The sequence below is a fragment of the Lobosporangium transversale genome (genome assembly GCF_002105155.1).
Source record: "Lobosporangium transversale strain NRRL 3116 chromosome Unknown BCR41scaffold_50, whole genome shotgun sequence".
NCBI classification, from domain to species: domain Eukaryota; kingdom Fungi; phylum Mortierellomycota; class Mortierellomycetes; order Mortierellales; family Mortierellaceae; genus Lobosporangium; species Lobosporangium transversale.
Window position 1 is genome coordinate 191,695 of NW_019029028.1, and position 17,440 is coordinate 209,134.

Sequence of the window (17,440 nt, forward strand, 5' to 3'; positions counted from 1 at the left end):
TAGCTTCGTATGTAATTTGAGTTTATTTCATGGGTGAAAATTCATACAATGTGCATTTTAGGCATGTCAAATTCTGTAATCAATGTAGGTATGGTGGCATACGGAACTTAATGAAGGTTTCCGTTTCATTGTAGATATTCTAACTTCAATCCCAGTCCCAGGAACGCTATCCGACACTGAAGTTGCGTGATTGCTGAAATTGGTAAGCCTACTACTAGTATTGATGACAAAGCTAATTTTGTCTCTATCACACAAAGAAAATTGGTGCGTTCATGTACACTAACTGGATTTGCGGCTCGGTCGTTGCTATTGTGGTTGTCGGGGTGTCTGCGCCTCACGAGGCGGCTTCAGCATTGGTTTTAAAACGATATCTGTTGCCTCTATTTCTATTGGAAGAGCATTGTGAGTTATTTCAATAGTTACTATGTGGAGAACCCATGTCCACGATAGTATCGGAGTTGGGTTTTAGTACAAGGGTCTTCGAGGACATAAAGGAGGTTGATGATGAGCTATGATAGAGATGATAATGATGCTGCTGCTGCTGATAGTGATGTCGTTCGTGGTGATGCTTCTTGCTACAGTTGATAGTGCGGTTATGGCTATAGTCAGTATTATTTAGGTTCCGATAATGCGTGTATGTGAAACCAACTATTATTTGTACCGTAGATCAAGTTCATTTAGCACAGTAGGATTATAGCTTGCACTTGCGTTCGTTTTAATGCTATTGAAAGTGGTAGACTCTTTATATCTCGCGCGTCTTGTTCATTGTTGTCTTGGTCCTTGATCAGCGTTTGCATTCAAATTAAGATCCGAGAAAAGCTATAAAGTGCAACTTTTTTTTTTTTTTTTTTTTTTTTACATTGTCAAGTATAATGTTAGGACAAGGATTTCGATCGTCAACAAGGCAGAAACAACAGAAAGGGATAGGAAAAGAGGTAGAGAGGTGATTAGTAATTACCATTAATCACCATAGACTGAAGAATCCCTCCTTGTCGTCTCTTTGTGCTGGCCAAATAACTACTTTGAACCCATTTCGTTAACCAAGATTTTATTCTTTAGCAGGCCAAGCTGGAGCAAGCATTTGTTTTTACTCAGTCGCTTTTGAAATAATGTTTCTGACATTTATTCGATATCGGGCGCCAGCGTTGACGGTATTTTACTTCGAACGTAGAGTGAAATATCAAACTCTTATGCTGTGCGTGCAACAGTTAGTTTTCAAGCCAAACCATCGTCGCTCCACGCTGGATAATTTCCTGTCAATGCCACTGTGCTAGTTTAAATGCAATTTTCAAAGTCTTTTTATTTTTGATTGCCCTGCAAGAATACTTTTTACACATTTATCCTCAATATAGAGCAGGTAGCAAAGACAATGTGAGAAAGGCAAAGTAAGATTAATATAACACAGTCCTTGCGTTGTATAAATGCGGAGCCCATGTTTGTTCTTTGCTCCGTGGGCACGATTCGAGCCATTCAACAGCCGCAGAAGAGATAGAGGACTCAAGTTAAAAATAAATGCCCAATTGAAAATACATGTATATTTGTATTAATATTATACCAGAGACATAAAAACCAGTTGCCAATCAACCCCAGCATTTTCTCTAAGCTATGCGACACTTCCTTCCCTCCCGCCCCCTTTCTTGTAGTTTAGTCTTTCTCTTTCTCTTTTTTTTTTTTTTTTTTTTTTCCTCTCTCCTTTTTTCTCTCTTCCTCATCTCATTCTCTTCTTCATCTTCATCTTTCATTCTTCCTCACCTTACAAGTTCATTGGCAAAGGAAACTCATACCAAATCTCAGGAACAACTATAACGGGACAATACCCAACTCCATACACAGGAAACACAGGGAAAAAAAAAGAAAACTTATCAAAATGTCTCCTACACAGTCTGCTAACAAGAGTCCCTTCAAGAAATCCGATAACCTCTTGTTCGATCCTGCTCTTATCCCAGCTGAGCTGCAGGATGTTCTACCTCCAGGTTATGTCGTCCGTCCTTTGGCCAAAACTGATAATCAAGTCCGATCTAACACTTCATTCCTCAAGACACTCGAGGTCCTTACAACCGTGGGAAACATCTCGGACGAAGCCTTCCAGAACCGTTTCCAATACTTACAGGAGCGAAATGATCAATACTATACCATCGTGATCGAGGACATGAATGTCCCCGCCACATCAGCAACATCGGCCACTTCATCAACGCCTTACTTGGTCACGCCTGGACGTGGCAAGATTGTCGCCGCAGGCACAGTGTTTGTAGAGCGCAAATTTATCCATGAGCTCGGTATGGTGGGTCATATTGAGGATATCGCAGTCTCTGCAGATCAACAAGGGAAAAAGCTTGGTCTCAGGATCATTCAGACTCTCATGGCAATTGGAGAACGAGTTGGTTGCTACAAGGTCATTCTTGACTGCTCTGAGAAGAACGTACCCTTTTACGAAAAGTGCGGTTTTGAACGCAGGGGTGTCGAAATGAGCTGGTATGTCAAGAAGCCTAAGGATTTCAAGCCCAAGCTTTAATGGTACTAGACACATTGATCGTTTTCCATTTCCCTACACATATATCCCTCCATGAACAGGATAATAATTCTGCTCTTTCTGTTTAAACATAATTTCATTTGTCCTTATCTTTATTCCCATTCTTATCTTTATCCTTTTGGTATTGTTTTTTTGTCGTTGTTCTATTCAAGTAACCTTTTGGCAAGAAAGTGTGAACGAATCTATCACTATCATTATGACAGTTACTTTACAATCTCCATCTATACTTTCATTGTTTTCTCAAGTTTATGCATATGAATAAAGCGTAAGGATAAGAAAATTTGCTCTCACTTTATCTTTTGATACCAGGAAATCGAGAAAGTTAAAAACGTGTTTACTGAATTCTTATCGCAGTTTTCTATGCAATGAATGTTTACAAGTTAAAGAGACCCATATGGGACCCATGTTTCTTATTCCATTCTAGATATATAGTTGGATTCATTTATAATAACTAGTCTACTGTGCTTCATTCAGTTTTGGGACGCTTCTCAACAGATTCTGATTCTGATGTAGAAGAATCAGCAGTGATATTACTCTCATTGCTGCTGTTGTTGGAGTCTGATTTAGTCTCGAGTTTTCGCTTCACATCACTATTTGGACAGAGGATGAAGGAATCATTCGGTCGGATGAACAAGATAGAACCACATAAAATTTTTATTATTTTGTATTTAGGACAACAACAGAAGGAAAAAAAAAAAACAATAATAATAGAAATAATAATAGTAACACGTTACCCTACCTTGCAAATGCAATCTCAGCAGGTAAGCGAAACGAGATGCAATACATGTCCTTATTAGGTGCTACCTTACGGACCCAGTGCAGTTTAACAGAGTCCAATTCTAACCGACCACCCATGGCAGCCTCAACACGCTCCCGAACATCTTCCTCAGGCTTTTCACTCTTGGAGAAACAGTGGCAATGAATCATAGGAAGCTGCTTTTTAGGCTCTAGGATCTCGCTTTCACGACCTTTAAAAAGCCCACGAAACGCATCCAAGAACTCGATGGCAGAAGCTGGAAGGTTCATAACAAAATGATCAAATGTTTTGAACGAGCGTTTCCCAGTGACAGATGTAGATATGGGTGTTGATATAGAAGTAGTTGGTGTTGATGGTGTTCCTGATGTAGAATCAGGTGTTATGGCAGCACCCTTGGGCTTGGCAGTGGTCTTTTTCCCTTTGACTACGACAGTAGAATCAGGAGGTCGTTGGTATCCAGATGCCTCCAAGTCCTTGACTGCCTGACGGATGAAATCTCGACCATCCATGTTATAGATATTCAAATTTCCTTCAATCTAAAACAAAGGCAAAGCAGGAAAAAAAAAAAAAAAAAAAAAAAGAGTTTATATCAATCGGCCCATTTCCTTTGTTTCACATGGACTGAAAAGAAAAAAAGAAAAAATCGTGCAGTATTTCAGAATTAGAGATACCTTGTTCAAAACCTTGTTCTCCAGCATGCTTGCGTATGAGGATGGGTTAAGATCGTTGGCATAGACCATGCAACCCTTCTTGGCTGCAGGCATAGCAAAGGGACCGACTCCTGCCATAACATCACACACAGCGTCCGTTGCACTGAACATCTTGACCAAACGTTCATGCTCCGTATGTAAACGTGAATTCCAGTATACTTGAGAAAAGTCGAGTTTGAATCTACAGCCGCTTTCTCTCTATAAAAATAAAAAGTAAAAAAAAAAAAAAAAAAAAAAAAGATCCTATTGATATCAAAAAAAAGAGACTGAAATCTATTGCAATGTCTTGTAGATATCGTTCTGGCGCATACCACTTCAGCGATCATATCATCTTCTCCTGCAAGGAGCTCCATTTTGAAGAACCTGAATGTAGTGTCAATCGAGTCAGTCTTGTTGACCACTGTTCTCAAATTTGGGTTCTTATCCATGATAATTTGTCCTATCATGTGCTTATAAGGAAGATATTCGTCCTTGAGATTCATATGTGCGATATGTCCGACGGTTGTGAATGACGAGGGCGCCTCATCGACAAGTTCTTCTGGTAATACGGCGCGAAGGATCTCATCTGATAAAAAATCGGACATTTCGAGTTAAATGTCTGTAGTATTTGAAGAGTTGCCTGATATCGTTTTTTTTTTATCCTGAAGCTGTATGTACCTGCGGTCCAGTGTTCATATCCGACTGTAATATGAGTCTTCGTAAGTTCAATATTCTTTTCCTTAATAAACGTCTTTGTTTTTTCCGAGGCGCCTTTAAGATCTATCAGATTTTTTTTGGAAACGAATAAAAAAAAAAGTCAGATCTATGAATGAAATACTTGGCTGCAGACAATTAAAGATCATATCAAGGGAATGGCTCCTTGCCTTCATCCTTAATACTCAGATTCAACAGGACAAGTCTTTTTGATTTTTCTCCATCATCACTATCAATCACGTTCCTGATCTTGGGTTCCAACAGCAGGTCACTAGCAATTAGATCGAAATAGTATATAAATGCTTTTGAGGTTTAGTCTGATTTCCTATATTCCTTGTCCCTTAGGTTGAAGCAGTTACGCTCTTTTTTTTTTTTTTTTTTTTTTTTTTGCCCTAGATATCCTATTGATTCGATCCAATGACATATTTAAAAGAACATACGTTCCAAGAGTTTTCTTGCAATCGTTAGTCATGCTGGCAGGAATGCGAAGTGCAATCACATTCACAGTTGTTCTGAACATGGATCTGTCAAGAGTCTGGAGTCCTCGCTGAATCACTGGTAGCGGGATCATGGTTGCACTGTTGCTGATGCTGCTGAGTAGGTTAGGTGTAAGCGTAAGTAAAATAGAATGAGTACGTTGGTGGATCTTAATTGTTGTTACATGTATAGAGCAGGCACGTGCGAGCAACATTTATGGGAGAACTCTATTAATGGGCTGCCAACTGTAGAAAATCTTCACACTCTAGTTTTCAATTGGGCGAAGTCTTTCTGAAGAGATCATGTATGAAGTATCTTTAAGCGTTACATGTAAACCATCGATTCTTTGAAGCATCGAGATTGAATATGGAATATGCTTTGTGGGAAAAAAATAATAGATGATTCACAAAAAATGACAGTAAAGCTGTTCTGCCTTTTTGCCTTGAACAGAGATTTTTTTTTTTTTTTTAGAAATGCCTCCAAATAAGCACCTCAAGTGGACAAATGGGCCCTGGCAATTTTTTTTTTTTTTTTTTTTTTTGAAGTCATTTAAAAAGTGATCTCCACAATCTGATATTGTTTTTTCTTTCTTCTTCATTCCATCGTCCCAACTATTTCTTCCCCGACTTTCATACACACATTTTCATTCATTGCCCCTCACTCACATACTTACATTCACATCACTCAAGCATGGATATTGAAGATCTCGGCCACCTTGCACGCAAACCCAAAGTCACAAACGTAATTATTCAAATCTTGATGAGTTCAGGAGAACTCATAATTTTACTCCACTAATATTGTTGACATCATTTTCATCATACTTCCTCTCCCGCGTCTTAATCGTTAATCCATCTCTCTACATTTACCCTCTGGTCCTAGAGCAGTATAACCCTTGTACTATCCGTAACCTCAAGCCAGGCTCTATCAAGGAATGGTGTACTTGTGGTTTAACAAAAAAAGGCCCATGGTAATTAAGCTTTTTTTTTTTTTTTTCTCTTTTTCTACTTTCATTGCATAGTTATTAAAAAACTTATCCATTCTTCAAATCTTTGAACCAACAACTATTTAGGTGTGATGGGAAATCACATAAAGGTACGACATTCAAGCCCCTTAGATGGCGTGTGCCTGACGGACCGAATGCTCAAACTATGTACAGTATCTGTGATTGTCGTTATACTACACGTCCTCCATTTTGTGATGGCATTCGTAAGTTCGTTTTATTACTTATCTTTCTCTTTATTGTACTCGTACTCAGGCTCAGTTTGGAATTGGGATTTACAATTCTTTTTTATTATTATTATTATTTTTTATTGTTTTATTTTGATGAATAATAGACTATGATCTTCCACTTCGCTATTTGAAAAAGATTAAAGAATGTCCTAAGCAACCTCACGATCCCGCTGTGACAAAGCTTTGTGAGGAATGTGGCTGGGCTGGACCTCGTGAGAGTTGGCCAGAATTACCATCGACAGATTCGGATTCAGATTCGGAAAATAGCAATTTATCTGACGATGAAGCAAAAACAAGGAGAATAGCAGCAAATACTCCCAAGGTTCAGCTACAGGCTCCAGAACACAGCGAGGAGATGATGTTTACCAAGGTCGGATGTAATGGTTCGTGTCAAACACAGCAGACACAGCAACAACAATCTGAAGATCCAGAAATTAGCACAATCACTGACGGTGTCAAACATGTTCAATTATCATAAAAAGGTTTGAAATAAAATATTTTTAATTACTTCATGATTTTAAATAGTGATGGGTGTACAGTGAATGCAACAATGGAAATTAAGATGAAAAACGATAAACATGGTGCTTTATATTACAGGTATCAGGACGAGATAGCAATAAACACTGTTAATGAAGTGAAAGTAATAATAATAATAATAATAATGATAATAATAATAATAATAGTAATGATAATAATAAAAAATTACGGGCGTGTGTCGTTTTCTAAATCTCCTCACGATAGAGTGCAAAGTCCGGTTGTAACCAATGGTCACTGCCATAATTGATCGGTGACCAACTATGTCAGAAAAGTCATGTCCACCCCAACAGCAAAGTCCCAGATGATAATCTAAGAAATAATATGATATTGATATCAATCGGGTTAATTTAGAAATACCTGCGATGATAATATTTACCAATGTGGAAGGAGACGGAAGTCAAGGCCAACCGTTTTTTACCTTTTGATCCTGTGAACAACTGACGATCTTTGAGTCATTGAACTGTAACTTAAAGACCCGATGAGAATGTCGTCCTGTCATGTCTGCAAGCAGCTCACCTGTCTTTTGGTCCCAAATCTTGATGGTCTCGTCATAACCTCCACTAATGATACGTCTATTTGTGAACTGTAAAGTCCTGACAAGGTTGTCGTGTCCAGACAATGTTTTGATGCATTCACCACGCGCAACATCCCAAATCTTGATTGTCTTGTCTGAGCTACCACTGACAATCATGTTGTCTTCATACTGGATACAGGCAATGCCTCGCGAATGTCCCTCTAACGTTCGTAGACATTCACCAGTCTCAAATGACCAAATTTTGATGGTCTTGTCTCCACTGGCAGAGACAACTACCCGAGGACTCGCAGCAAAAGGTGAAGACGATGATTCAGGTGAAAGTTGAACTGCATTAACAGCGGCACGATGTCCTATCAGCGTCCTAATCAGTTCCCCAGTGCTAATTCTCCAGATCTTCACCGTTCGATCCTTACTACAACTGACCACAATGTCCTTCTCAAATCTCAAACTGAGTACGCTGTCTGAATGCCCCACTAATTGTTGTATTGGCCTGCCAGTTTCCAAATCCCAAACAATAATATTCGTGTCGCTGCTTCCGCTTACAATCCGGTCCTCATCATACTGGAGGCAGAGGACACTAGCACTATGACCTACATAAGTCCTTAAACAGACACCTGTCGCTAGATCCCAAATCTTGATAGTGTTATCTCGGCTGCCGCTAACGACCTTGGTCTCATCAAACTGAATACAATAAATACCCTCTGTATGACCTGGAAGTTCCTTTGCAAAATGAACGCCTTGTTTCCAGTTTTGTTCCAATATTCTGCGTTGCTGACACAAAAATTTCCAGTTGATCATAGGCTTCTTTGTAATAGGATGGCGATGGATATGAAGAGCATCGGGACTTAGAACTTCTGAAGGAAGTGGCGCGGTAAGTGAATGGAAGTCAATCCGCTTGGGTATGGATGCAAGTGGGAACAATGTTGTGGCTCCTGCTGCATTTGAAATAATCGCTGGACTAGGAAGAGCTGTTGAGATGGATGACGATGGTGCAGGTACTGAGTGTCGGTGCTGCCGCGAGGATGCATTGGTAAGTGGGGAGGGAAGGTGCATCAGCCATGCTGGGAAAGAAGGTGATGTGATAGAATGACTGTGATGATGATGGTGATGTTGTTGTTGTTGTTGTTGTTGTTGTTGTTGTTGTTGAGGATTGGGTTGATCGCCAGTCGAGTCATGCTCACTCTCTACATTCCTATGGGAACTTATTGAGGACCACGCTGCTGATCCGGAGACCCCCATCACTCCATGCCTAATAGCATTCCAAAGCGTCTTTGCCGCCAGGGGCGAATTAGGTCCATTAGACATGTTAGTCGGGCTAGAAGAGGTAGGTATAGTTGGAGATGGGGACAAGGACTCTGATAGATTCTGATCCAAGGGGTTTTCGGATCGAGGTTGATGTACGGATGAGGATCCTGAGGACAATCCAACACGTTGAGAGGTAGACATTCTGAGAGGGGCTGGGGGATCACTGCGATGAGAAATTTTTTTCAGCATAGCAGGGGGCGTCATAAGGTTGGTCCCGAGAGCATGCATTGGTAAACGGGGACGTTGAATTGATGGCATAAAAGTTGCACTAGACAAGGAGAATCGACCATGACGTTGACCTACCGAGGGTACCGGTGATCGTAGTGGCGGAGGTGCTGGTGTACGCGTTGGTATTGATGGGGGCGCTGGAGGTGCTTGCATTGATACTGATGGAGGCACTGGAGGTGTTCGTATCGATGACTGACGACGGGATCGAAGTAAAGGGTTGCTTAAATCGAAAAATGAAGAGGCTTCTGAAGTCGATGACTTGCGTGAGCCAGATGATAAAGGATGGACTGCTATTGGCGAGCTGGCACCATAGGGGTCATTAAGTGCCTGCGAGCGGTAATTATGAAGACTTTCAGATTGTCGCGGCGATATTGAGCTATATCCGTCTTGGTTTTCATTTTGTTCATACGCCATACTAGATACTGCATTTCTTTGCACGAGTTCAAGTCCTTCATCATTTTGATACATAGTAGCCTGAATGTTGTGATCCATCATCTTGCGTTTTTCCTTGATGCTCTCAGGTCCAAAGTGAATCCTGGGATACATGCCTTTTGGTCCCAAAGCCCACTGTGCCTCCAACTCACCCCAGCGGAGGTACCAGTCGATCATGTCTTGGTTCACATGCCATCCGCGCCGAAAGTAAAATGTCTTCCAGACAGTGTTGTCTGACGCAAATTTGTTCCATGATTTGGAGACCTGTGCGACAATGGCCAAAGATCTCTCATCCAGAAAAGACAGTAAATGAACTGCGAAGTAAAAAAATAAAATAATAGTAATAGAGGTTAGAAAGATAGACAGGAGATTTGTGTTAAGGTAAACAATACAGAGCATGGGTCCTTCGGATGTTGACCTCAAAGACCCCCTTACCTGTAAGTTCATAAGGTAAAAGCACTAAAAAATCTCTGTACTCGTTCATGGGTGTCAGTCGAGTATAAGTTCTTGTGAAAACAGAGGGCGATACCGACTTCAGCAGCTGGATCGCCAACTCTTGAGCACGAGAGAAAGAAGAGATAAGTTCGAATTAGTTACATGAAGAATCACCCCAATAAGAAGTTGCTATACCAAGATTGAAGAATAAATCTGTGGCTATGGCTGTCTCCTCTAGTTTTTACCTGCTTTTTGTTCATCTGTCCATTGTTGAATCCATTTGGGTATTTCTATCCGTTGCTCATCATAACCCTCGTCTGGCAAACTTGGCGTAGGAGAGCCAGGTGTCTCTTTATAGTGTGAGACAGAGGATGACCGTGAGGATAACGACATAACTGAAGATGAACAGTCGTAACCGTTGTTGCTTACTGATAACACTTTTACTATATGGTGGTTGTTTGATGATAACACTAGAAATGAAAAATTAAGATGGTGAAATTATTCGGGGTGATTGAAAGTAATGTGGATGCAAGAAATGAATTTACATGCAAGTTTATATTGGTGTGAACAAACAAGTGTGAAAAGAAAAAAGGATCCTTCATAATAGTGGCGGTGCGGAGAAAAAAGAGTGCTTTCTCCCACAGCATCACAGCACGACAGGGGTCAAAAGGCTTTTTTTTTTTTTTTTTACCAAGCATTAGGATCTTTCCCGTTATTTACAGCTTCAATGGTCTGTTTTATTATGTTTCGTAGTGATAAAATCTAATTAGAGCGCTAGAAATATCGTACCGAAGAGCACTCAACGCTCTTTCTGATCATGATGAATGCCATTTAATGTGTGCCTTGGGCTTTATGGAACTTAATACAGGTATGGAGGCATTAGTATAGCTGGGTTCCTCCACACAATGGGCACATCTCGTTTTATGACAGAAGTTTTAAGCATAAGCTGCATGCCATCTTCAAATACTTATTTGTCATCTATCCGCCTAGTGATGCGCAGGATTCAACAGAAGCTCCTTTCCCGAAAATATGCATCATCTCCTGGCCAACGCGTTTATTGATCATGTTCTCCGGGAAGCACTGGGCAATAAACATTAATCTTTAACATGCGCATCTCGGTTTCACAGGACAATAGATTGATACCACGTTTGCTGGAAAAGACTCACGGGAAAGTTGAGAAAGGAGGCATCAAATTGTAGCCAAAGTCTATACGATAAAGGCCGTCTTCATATGCGTCATTCACGGATACTTAAGGGTGAGAGGAGGTACGAGGGCACAGTCCTTCTTGATCAGCGTTTTTTATTTTTTGTCCAAAGCAAGGAATCGCGTACAGGAACATCACTGGAACTACACTATGTCTTTCTCCATCCTCGCTCAGCTTGCGGAACAATCCAAGCAGCTTACTAGCCACATTGGTGGACTACAGTTGCCACACATTGAACGTGGCATTGATCAGATTGAAAACCAATCTCGTAAGCTTGCTGCGAAGGCATCAAAACCAACTGAGATCACGGACAACAAGGCGTAAGTGAGTCAAGCTTAAATACATGGAAATATATCTGTGTCGTGGAGGCCAGGTCGTCTTTGCTATTTTTTAGTTCGACAGGCTTTCATTTTCATGTGAACTCCACCTTTAATAACTAGGTGTTTCTGGCTCATTGATCAATTGATAGACATTTTTTCCTAGCCAAGGGAGGCATCGACGCCAACGCCATCAATGCCACATTGAATTCGATCAACCTTGCAACATTTGAGCCATATCAACCAATTCATGATACAGACACAGAGGCTTTCTTGCGCCATCAACATGAGCAAATTATCATCAACACAATTGACGAGAGTAGACGCGAAACAGTCATGGACTTTGACTCGAATTTTGAGACATCCTTGAACTATGATTGGGAGCGTACGAAGAAGAGGATCTTTGAGGAGCTTGGTCACCAGGGCCAAGGCTCCGGATCTGACAAGGATCTGGGCCAATCCACTGGCTTCCGTGGATCATCTAGCTTGGGTCTGTCACAGAGTTCGGCATATTTACCGGGATTTAACAAAAACCCAACCTCACCAGATATCGTCTTCAGTAAACTGAAGCCTTATTACAAAGTCGTTTATGATTTCTGCGAGGCGCGTCTTCAAGGAACTGCGTTTCCTTTGGCAGCCAGCTTTGTTGAGGCATCTCAGGCAGCTCATAAGGATCAAGTAAGTCTATTTTTGGTCATGAAAGTAACCACAGAGCAAACGGTGGGTATTTATATACAACTGAAATATATTACCGCCTGTTCTGTTGCCTTAGCCCAATCCCAAGATTCAGGAGACTTGGCAATTGTTGGTATCGGTTTTAGGAGAACAAGAATTGTTTAACGGACGATTCCAAAGCAAGACGTTGAAGGAGCGGGCATACGCTGATGCCTATCTCATGTCGCCCAGAAAAAGCCCAGCGGCAGCATTGTTGCGTGAGCGTTTGATCAAGGGATCAAAGACATTTTTGGAAAAGCAATTCATGAACCACATTGAGGCATCAGTGGCATCAAACCCAGCAGAAGCCAACCTTGGTGGCGTTCCATCGCTCCTGAACACTGTTCGCGCATTTGTACAGCTGAAGTATCTCCGATATGGATCATGGTCTCAGCCCAATCTTGAGGTATCTTATCTGGAATAAGTTAATATGAGCTTTTGATGAACATCTTAATCACTCAACAGCAGATGCTGACATGAACACTTATGCCCCCCTCCATTTTTTATTTTATTTTTATTTTTTTTCTTAGATTGCAAATGGACAGGCTATGTGGGCGCAAATTTATTACCTTCTCAGGACGGGTCATGGTCATGAGGCACTCAAATTTGCAAACGAAAACGAAGGAAGCTTTACTCCTGCTGATCGTCAGTTTGTTACATATCTTGCAGCATATTTGGAAAGCGAAGATCGCACGTTGCCTGCTCCTATGCAGGAAAGGTTACTCTCTGACTTTAACCAAAGAATTCGCTACAGCTCAGATACTGTCGATCCATACAAACTCACCCTCTACAAGATCATTGGTCGCTGTGAGTTGAATAAGCGCACAACTCCTGTTGTTGGGGCACTTGAAGATTTTATCTGGCTACAGGTAAGACAGACAGCTTGATTTTCTCGCTCACTGGTTATTATAGAAGACAACTGAGTTTCTTGTATATATGTCTACACAATTATATAGCTTTCCATGATCCGTGAATCAAAAAATGATACCATGCCACAGGATAAATATGAACTTGCTGATTTCCAGGCTCTTATTCTTAAATATGGCGCTAAGCAATTCAACCCTAATGGAAACAACCCTCTGCAATATTTTCAAGTCCTCATTTACTCTCAGCAGTTTGAGCGGGTAAGTTTTCAAACTACAGTCGCTCTATAAATTCACCATCACGTATATCCTACCCTCGTTCACTAATAGCTGGCCTCCCTTACCTATTTCTTAGGCCATTCATTACCTTTCTTCATTTAGAGCGTATACTCTAGAGACAGTCCACATCTCAATTGCATTGACGTACTACGGTTTACTTCGTATCCCTTCAGTTCATCGAGTATCTGATCCCAACCCATTCTCAATCACAACCGATGCACATGGCCAAGAAGTTGCCCATTTCAATTTTACTCAGTTGATTCATTATCAGGCACGCATCATCGCCGAGCACTACCCTACTGAAGCTCTCACATATCTGTACTTGATCTGTCTTAATACAGACTTGACACCCGCTATCAATCAAGAACATATTTCACTCTGCCATAGTTACATTCAAGAACTGGTTTTACAGGCCAAGGACTACTCAACACTTCTGGGCAACACTAGACATGGCATCAAGACACCAGGCGTCATCGAAAAATATCTTCCATTGATCAAAATTCAGAATAGTAGTCAATTTGTCAAGGATATTACCATTGAAGCGGCTAAGAGTAAATCCAAAGAGGGCCGTATCGAAGATGCCATTCAACTTTATAGTATTGCTGAAGCCTATAACCAAGTCGTAGAACTGTTGAACAGGCAACTGGCTGAGGCCATCTCCAATCCTGGTTTGCAAGGAACTAGCGAGTCTGGCGTCAATATTCCTGCGATTAGACGGATGATTAATGAATACGTGAGCGATCCCAAGGTGAATCAACAGATCGTCCCTAAAAACTTGGAAACATGCAGCATCTTACTTAGACTGGTTGAGTTCACAGAATTATATGACAGGGGCAAGTATGAAGCTGCAGTTTCAGTCATCATCGAACTGGATCTCATTCCGCTTGAAGCAGACATGTCTGTTATTGCCAAGAAAGCAGACCAATTCCAAGGTCTGGATGAATGCGTCGCACGGAATTTTCCCGATGTGTTGCTGAAAACAATGGAGAGCTTGAATAGGCTTTACCAGGCACTCAAAAACTCGCCTTATGATGAAGCCGGTCGACGGGGTGTAAGTATTTCTCTACATGACTTTTTCCTCTCTTATGATTAATATCAACGACGATGTCCCATTTGTTTTCAAGGATACGATAACTGAATTTATATATCTCCTGGTGTCATATATTTAGAATATGGAGATGCTAAAGAGGAGGGCACGATCCTTAATGATGTTTGCTGGCTCTATCAAGTTCAGGATGCCCGCGGACACGTATGCTAAACTCAACCGTCTTGATGTTATGATCGTGGCATAAGTGTTATGTGTCCCAAAGCTGCACTATTCCGCAGCACGGTAATGGCAACGAGGGATCAACAGGGACACAATTCTTGCTTGAAATATAAACTAGGCATTCATAAATAAAATATTATTTTGCTGAGCATTAAGAAGGCCTTACTTGTCAGTTATAAGAACGATGGGATGATTATGAAGGCAAAATTGGTAAACGCCGTTGGGCAAGAAATGGACCCTTATTGTCCTTAATATAAGTAAGGGTACTGGCATGGAGAGAAGTCGATAAAGACAATTAGTAGAGCTGCAGAGGAAAAGCATTAAAAAGAAAGAAGAGGGAGATAGTATGATGGGCAGGACAATAATAATACAACAGGATGGGAATTTGATGAGAGAGATAATTAAGAGCTGTATGAAGGATTCAATGATGCAAAGAAGCCATTAAAGCATTGGGTGGATTCATAGCGCTATGTTCCTGCCAAAGTATAGAACTTTGAGACGATCAACTTTTCTCTACTTTTGATTAAAAACGCAGTTTCACATGATCTCTGAAGGTTGACATTCATTTATTTGTCCGCCGAAATATCTGTTAAAGTCATGCACAGCTATAGCTCATACTTCTTTTCTATTTTTGTTATAGATGCAGCTTAATCTTTACTCAGCATGCTAGGATCAAACAGGCCGGTATTATTGCAAAAAAAAAAAAAAAAAAAAAAAAAACTTTCTTTCTTGGGACACCAATTATTACAGGACTTAACTACCGCTACATGTTTTGTATTAAGCCTTGGCAGCATAAAGTAGATGCGCGAACCATTCTCAAGGCCAACTTACCGAGAACTTTATTGGATAGTTTTGCAACAGGTGTCAACGTGTCTGTGTATCAATGTTACCTATTTATTTTATTTTTTATTTTTTTTCTTTGGTTTTAAGAATTTATTTGGTGGTGGTGTGCATCGCATAAACAATTCCTTCTATCTTCTAAGGACTCTCTAATCTGTAGTGCTGTTGGACGATTGCATTTTTTAACAATGGATAAAATTAACTTGTTCCATATTCAGGTCGGGGGCCGTACCTCGCTGCCTCCTGCTTTGATCCAAGAGAAAACGGACCTTCCGGGTTTGGAATCCAGACCCTCCGCTACAGAGGGGGAAGCTTTAGCCACTAGGCTTTCCCGCGTATCAATGTTACACAAACGCGTCCACCCAGTACATGTCACATGATGCTGTTTGTTTATATGAGGAGGATCCTCTAACGCCACCGTTTGCTAAGCTTGTTCCACCTGTTCCCTATTCGCATTCCTCCGCGTCTATTTTCTTTCTTTCGCACATCAAAGCCTTGCTTGAGTCGTATTATCTTCTCTATCATTGGACAACCCTGCAAAGTAGAAAAAAAAGTCTGCCGTGCTTTGATAGTTCACGACATTGATCTCGTACAGTACAGACAACAACCAAGAATGGCTGAACAAACTTCATCACACTCTTTAAAGTCAGAACAGGACACAGCTTCAAATGAGTCAAATGAACCATCCTTTCCGCGTCAATTACCTTCAGAATCGCACCATGAAGACGTGTCCAATACCGCCGACAACCCATCAGAAACTAATTCTTCAGACCAGCCGAAGGAAGCTGTGTTCGCGGTGGAAGAGTCTATAAGCCATGGTCATGAAGAAAATTCGAACCAAGAGATAAGCAACGAGCGGCTTGCATTAAGCTCAAGTCTGCCTGGATCATTACAGGAGCATTTTATGTTGTCATCACGACCTACATACCGAGATACTCTTATAGAGGGCATAGCATTAGAAGATGATGAAGAACCTACAGGATTACCATTAAATACTCCAGGGTCTTTTTCAGGAAATGCTGCTCATGATAAAGCACAGGAGAGAGACGCGTCACAAACCCATACCAAATTGTCGCCAGAAACAAAGCGAATTGATGCAGCTGATGCAATTAATGCAAAAGTAGACGTCATAGATAGCTGTAATTTGGCTATACCTGACACTTCAAAAGGTGTCGAAGGAGAACATAATGAAGCGGAACCCTCAGGCATTAGCTTAGCTGAAGATGCTACAGGTGAAGAAGGAGCGCCCAAGAGCCTCTTCCCTATATCGGATAATAATCAGGGTCTAATCCTTAGTGGGCTGCCAGGCTCCTCTGATGAGATTGATGAGGAAGAAAAGGAGTTTGTAATGTCGTTACGTCCATTATCTGAAGTTATGGTTACGGCCGCTTCACCTGACCTATCTGGACTTCCGTTTTCGATGTCTGCTGGCGCTGAGTCGACTGCTTTAGAGAATGCCAATATGCAGCGCTGGGATCTTCTTGATGACGAACAATCAGATGTAGAACTGGACAGTGGATTTGGTGCAACTAAGCAAGAAAGCACGCTTCCACTCGATCAAAGCGATGAAATGACCAACGTAGCGCCACGTGTCTCGCCTTTTGCCCCATACATCAAGAATAATACAAATCTTCAGCCAACTATGGTAACGGATGCCGATGTATCAGCCAAGTCTGAAAACGAGTCGGAAGTGCTGGCGACTAAAGAGTCCGAATACAATGGCGACAAATCGGATAGCGACTACCCAGATGTAGCTGAAGTATTGGGAGGGTTAGCGGCGGCGGCAGCAGGTTATTATGCAAAGAAGGTCCTTAACAACAACGACTCAGAGGAAGGCTCAACCTCAGCGGATTATATGAGATCACCAGCCAAGCTTGCTCAACCTGCCTCACAACAGCGATCCAACCTCTCTCGTGGATTTGGATTGGAAACCCAATCAACTGCCGAGGATGAGCTCACATTTGATGAGGGCGCTGGTGTCGGCATCGGATACAGACCGCCATCAGATGGTTTTCAAGGAAGCGAGTCCAGGGTATCCGAAGATACAGGCTCTGATCAGTCGGTTCCACGATTCACCACAGCAGAGA

General features: G+C 41.4%; 6 protein-coding genes across 6 annotated transcripts; 4 read left to right on the forward strand and 2 right to left on the reverse strand.

The window, feature by feature from the left end:
• Positions 1-48: 48 nt before the first annotated feature.
• Positions 49-1,389, forward strand: BCR41DRAFT_374438 (hypothetical protein; the record flags this gene model as incomplete). Its single annotated transcript, XM_022026869.1, has 5 exons — positions 49-84; positions 258-402; positions 667-685; positions 869-943; positions 1,221-1,389. 5 exons carry the CDS (start codon positions 49-51, stop codon positions 1,387-1,389), a joined length of 444 nt encoding a protein of 147 aa, XP_021877117.1.
• A 340-nt stretch (positions 1,390-1,729) lies between these two features.
• BCR41DRAFT_361765 (putative glucosamine 6-phosphate acetyltransferase) lies at positions 1,730-2,820 on the forward strand. Its single transcript, XM_022025602.1, has one exon. The coding sequence runs from the start codon at positions 1,868-1,870 to the stop codon at positions 2,510-2,512; it is 645 nt and encodes a 214-aa protein (XP_021877118.1). The 5' UTR covers positions 1,730-1,867; the 3' UTR covers positions 2,513-2,820.
• A 38-nt stretch (positions 2,821-2,858) lies between these two features.
• BCR41DRAFT_327630 (Met-10+ like-protein-domain-containing protein) lies at positions 2,859-5,550 on the reverse strand. Its single transcript, XM_022021664.1, has 7 exons — positions 5,131-5,550; positions 4,861-4,961; positions 4,655-4,756; positions 4,309-4,562; positions 3,959-4,195; positions 3,270-3,823; positions 2,859-3,120 (listed from the first exon to the last, which is right to left on the reverse strand). Exons 1-7 carry the CDS (start codon positions 5,379-5,381, stop codon positions 2,997-2,999), a joined length of 1,623 nt encoding a protein of 540 aa, XP_021877119.1. The 5' UTR covers positions 5,382-5,550; the 3' UTR covers positions 2,859-2,996.
• Positions 5,551-5,857: 307 nt separating this feature from the next.
• Positions 5,858-6,875, forward strand: BCR41DRAFT_374441 (hypothetical protein; the record flags this gene model as incomplete). The annotated part of the gene is made up of 4 exons (XM_022026870.1): positions 5,858-5,908; positions 5,932-6,134; positions 6,237-6,373; positions 6,502-6,875. 4 exons carry the CDS (start codon positions 5,858-5,860, stop codon positions 6,873-6,875), a joined length of 765 nt encoding a protein of 254 aa, XP_021877120.1.
• A 36-nt stretch (positions 6,876-6,911) lies between these two features.
• On the reverse strand, positions 6,912-10,522 carry BCR41DRAFT_341381 (WD40-repeat-containing domain protein). Its single transcript, XM_022022237.1, has 4 exons — positions 10,115-10,522; positions 9,870-9,989; positions 7,353-9,748; positions 6,912-7,243 (listed from the first exon to the last, which is right to left on the reverse strand). Exons 1-4 carry the CDS (start codon positions 10,260-10,262, stop codon positions 7,193-7,195), a joined length of 2,715 nt encoding a protein of 904 aa, XP_021877121.1. The 5' UTR covers positions 10,263-10,522; the 3' UTR covers positions 6,912-7,192.
• A 661-nt stretch (positions 10,523-11,183) lies between these two features.
• Positions 11,184-14,663, forward strand: BCR41DRAFT_341385 (Nup93/Nic96-domain-containing protein). The gene is made up of 7 exons (XM_022022238.1): positions 11,184-11,393; positions 11,543-12,068; positions 12,163-12,510; positions 12,635-12,973; positions 13,061-13,228; positions 13,323-14,297; positions 14,416-14,663. The coding sequence occupies exons 1-7, from the start codon at positions 11,224-11,226 to the stop codon at positions 14,536-14,538; spliced, it is 2,649 nt and encodes an 882-aa protein (XP_021877122.1). The 5' UTR covers positions 11,184-11,223; the 3' UTR covers positions 14,539-14,663.
• Positions 14,664-17,440: the final 2,777 nt, after the last annotated feature.

Excerpts from the sequence above, each read along its gene's own strand:
- BCR41DRAFT_327630 (XM_022021664.1), bottom strand. The coding sequence starts at position 5,381 with ATGTTGCTCGCACGTGCCTGCTCTATACATGTAACAACAATTAAGATC. Across the intron at positions 4,757-4,860 it reads TCTGAGTATTAAGGATGAAG|ATCTTAAAGGCGCCTCGGAA; the intron begins GCAAGGAGCCAT and ends AAAATCTGATAG. Across the intron at positions 3,824-3,958 it reads AGAACAAGGTTTTGAACAAG|ATTGAAGGAAATTTGAATAT; the intron begins GTATCTCTAATT and ends CCTTTGTTTTAG.
- BCR41DRAFT_341385 (XM_022022238.1), top strand. The coding sequence starts at position 11,224 with ATGTCTTTCTCCATCCTCGCTCAGCTTGCGGAACAATCCAAGCAGCTT. Across the intron at positions 11,394-11,542 it reads GAGATCACGGACAACAAGGC|ACATTTTTTCCTAGCCAAGG; the intron begins GTAAGTGAGTCA and ends ATCAATTGATAG. Across the intron at positions 12,069-12,162 it reads AGGCAGCTCATAAGGATCAA|CCCAATCCCAAGATTCAGGA; the intron begins GTAAGTCTATTT and ends CTGTTGCCTTAG.
- BCR41DRAFT_361765 (XM_022025602.1), top strand. The coding sequence starts at position 1,868 with ATGTCTCCTACACAGTCTGCTAACAAGAGTCCCTTCAAGAAATCCGAT.
- BCR41DRAFT_341381 (XM_022022237.1), bottom strand. The coding sequence starts at position 10,262 with ATGTCGTTATCCTCACGGTCATCCTCTGTCTCACACTATAAAGAGACA. Across the intron at positions 9,749-9,869 it reads TTTACCTTATGAACTTACAG|TTCATTTACTGTCTTTTCTG; the intron begins GTAAGGGGGTCT and ends TTTACTTCGCAG. Across the intron at positions 7,244-7,352 it reads GTTGTTCACAGGATCAAAAG|ATTATCATCTGGGACTTTGC; the intron begins GTAAAAAACGGT and ends ATTATTTCTTAG.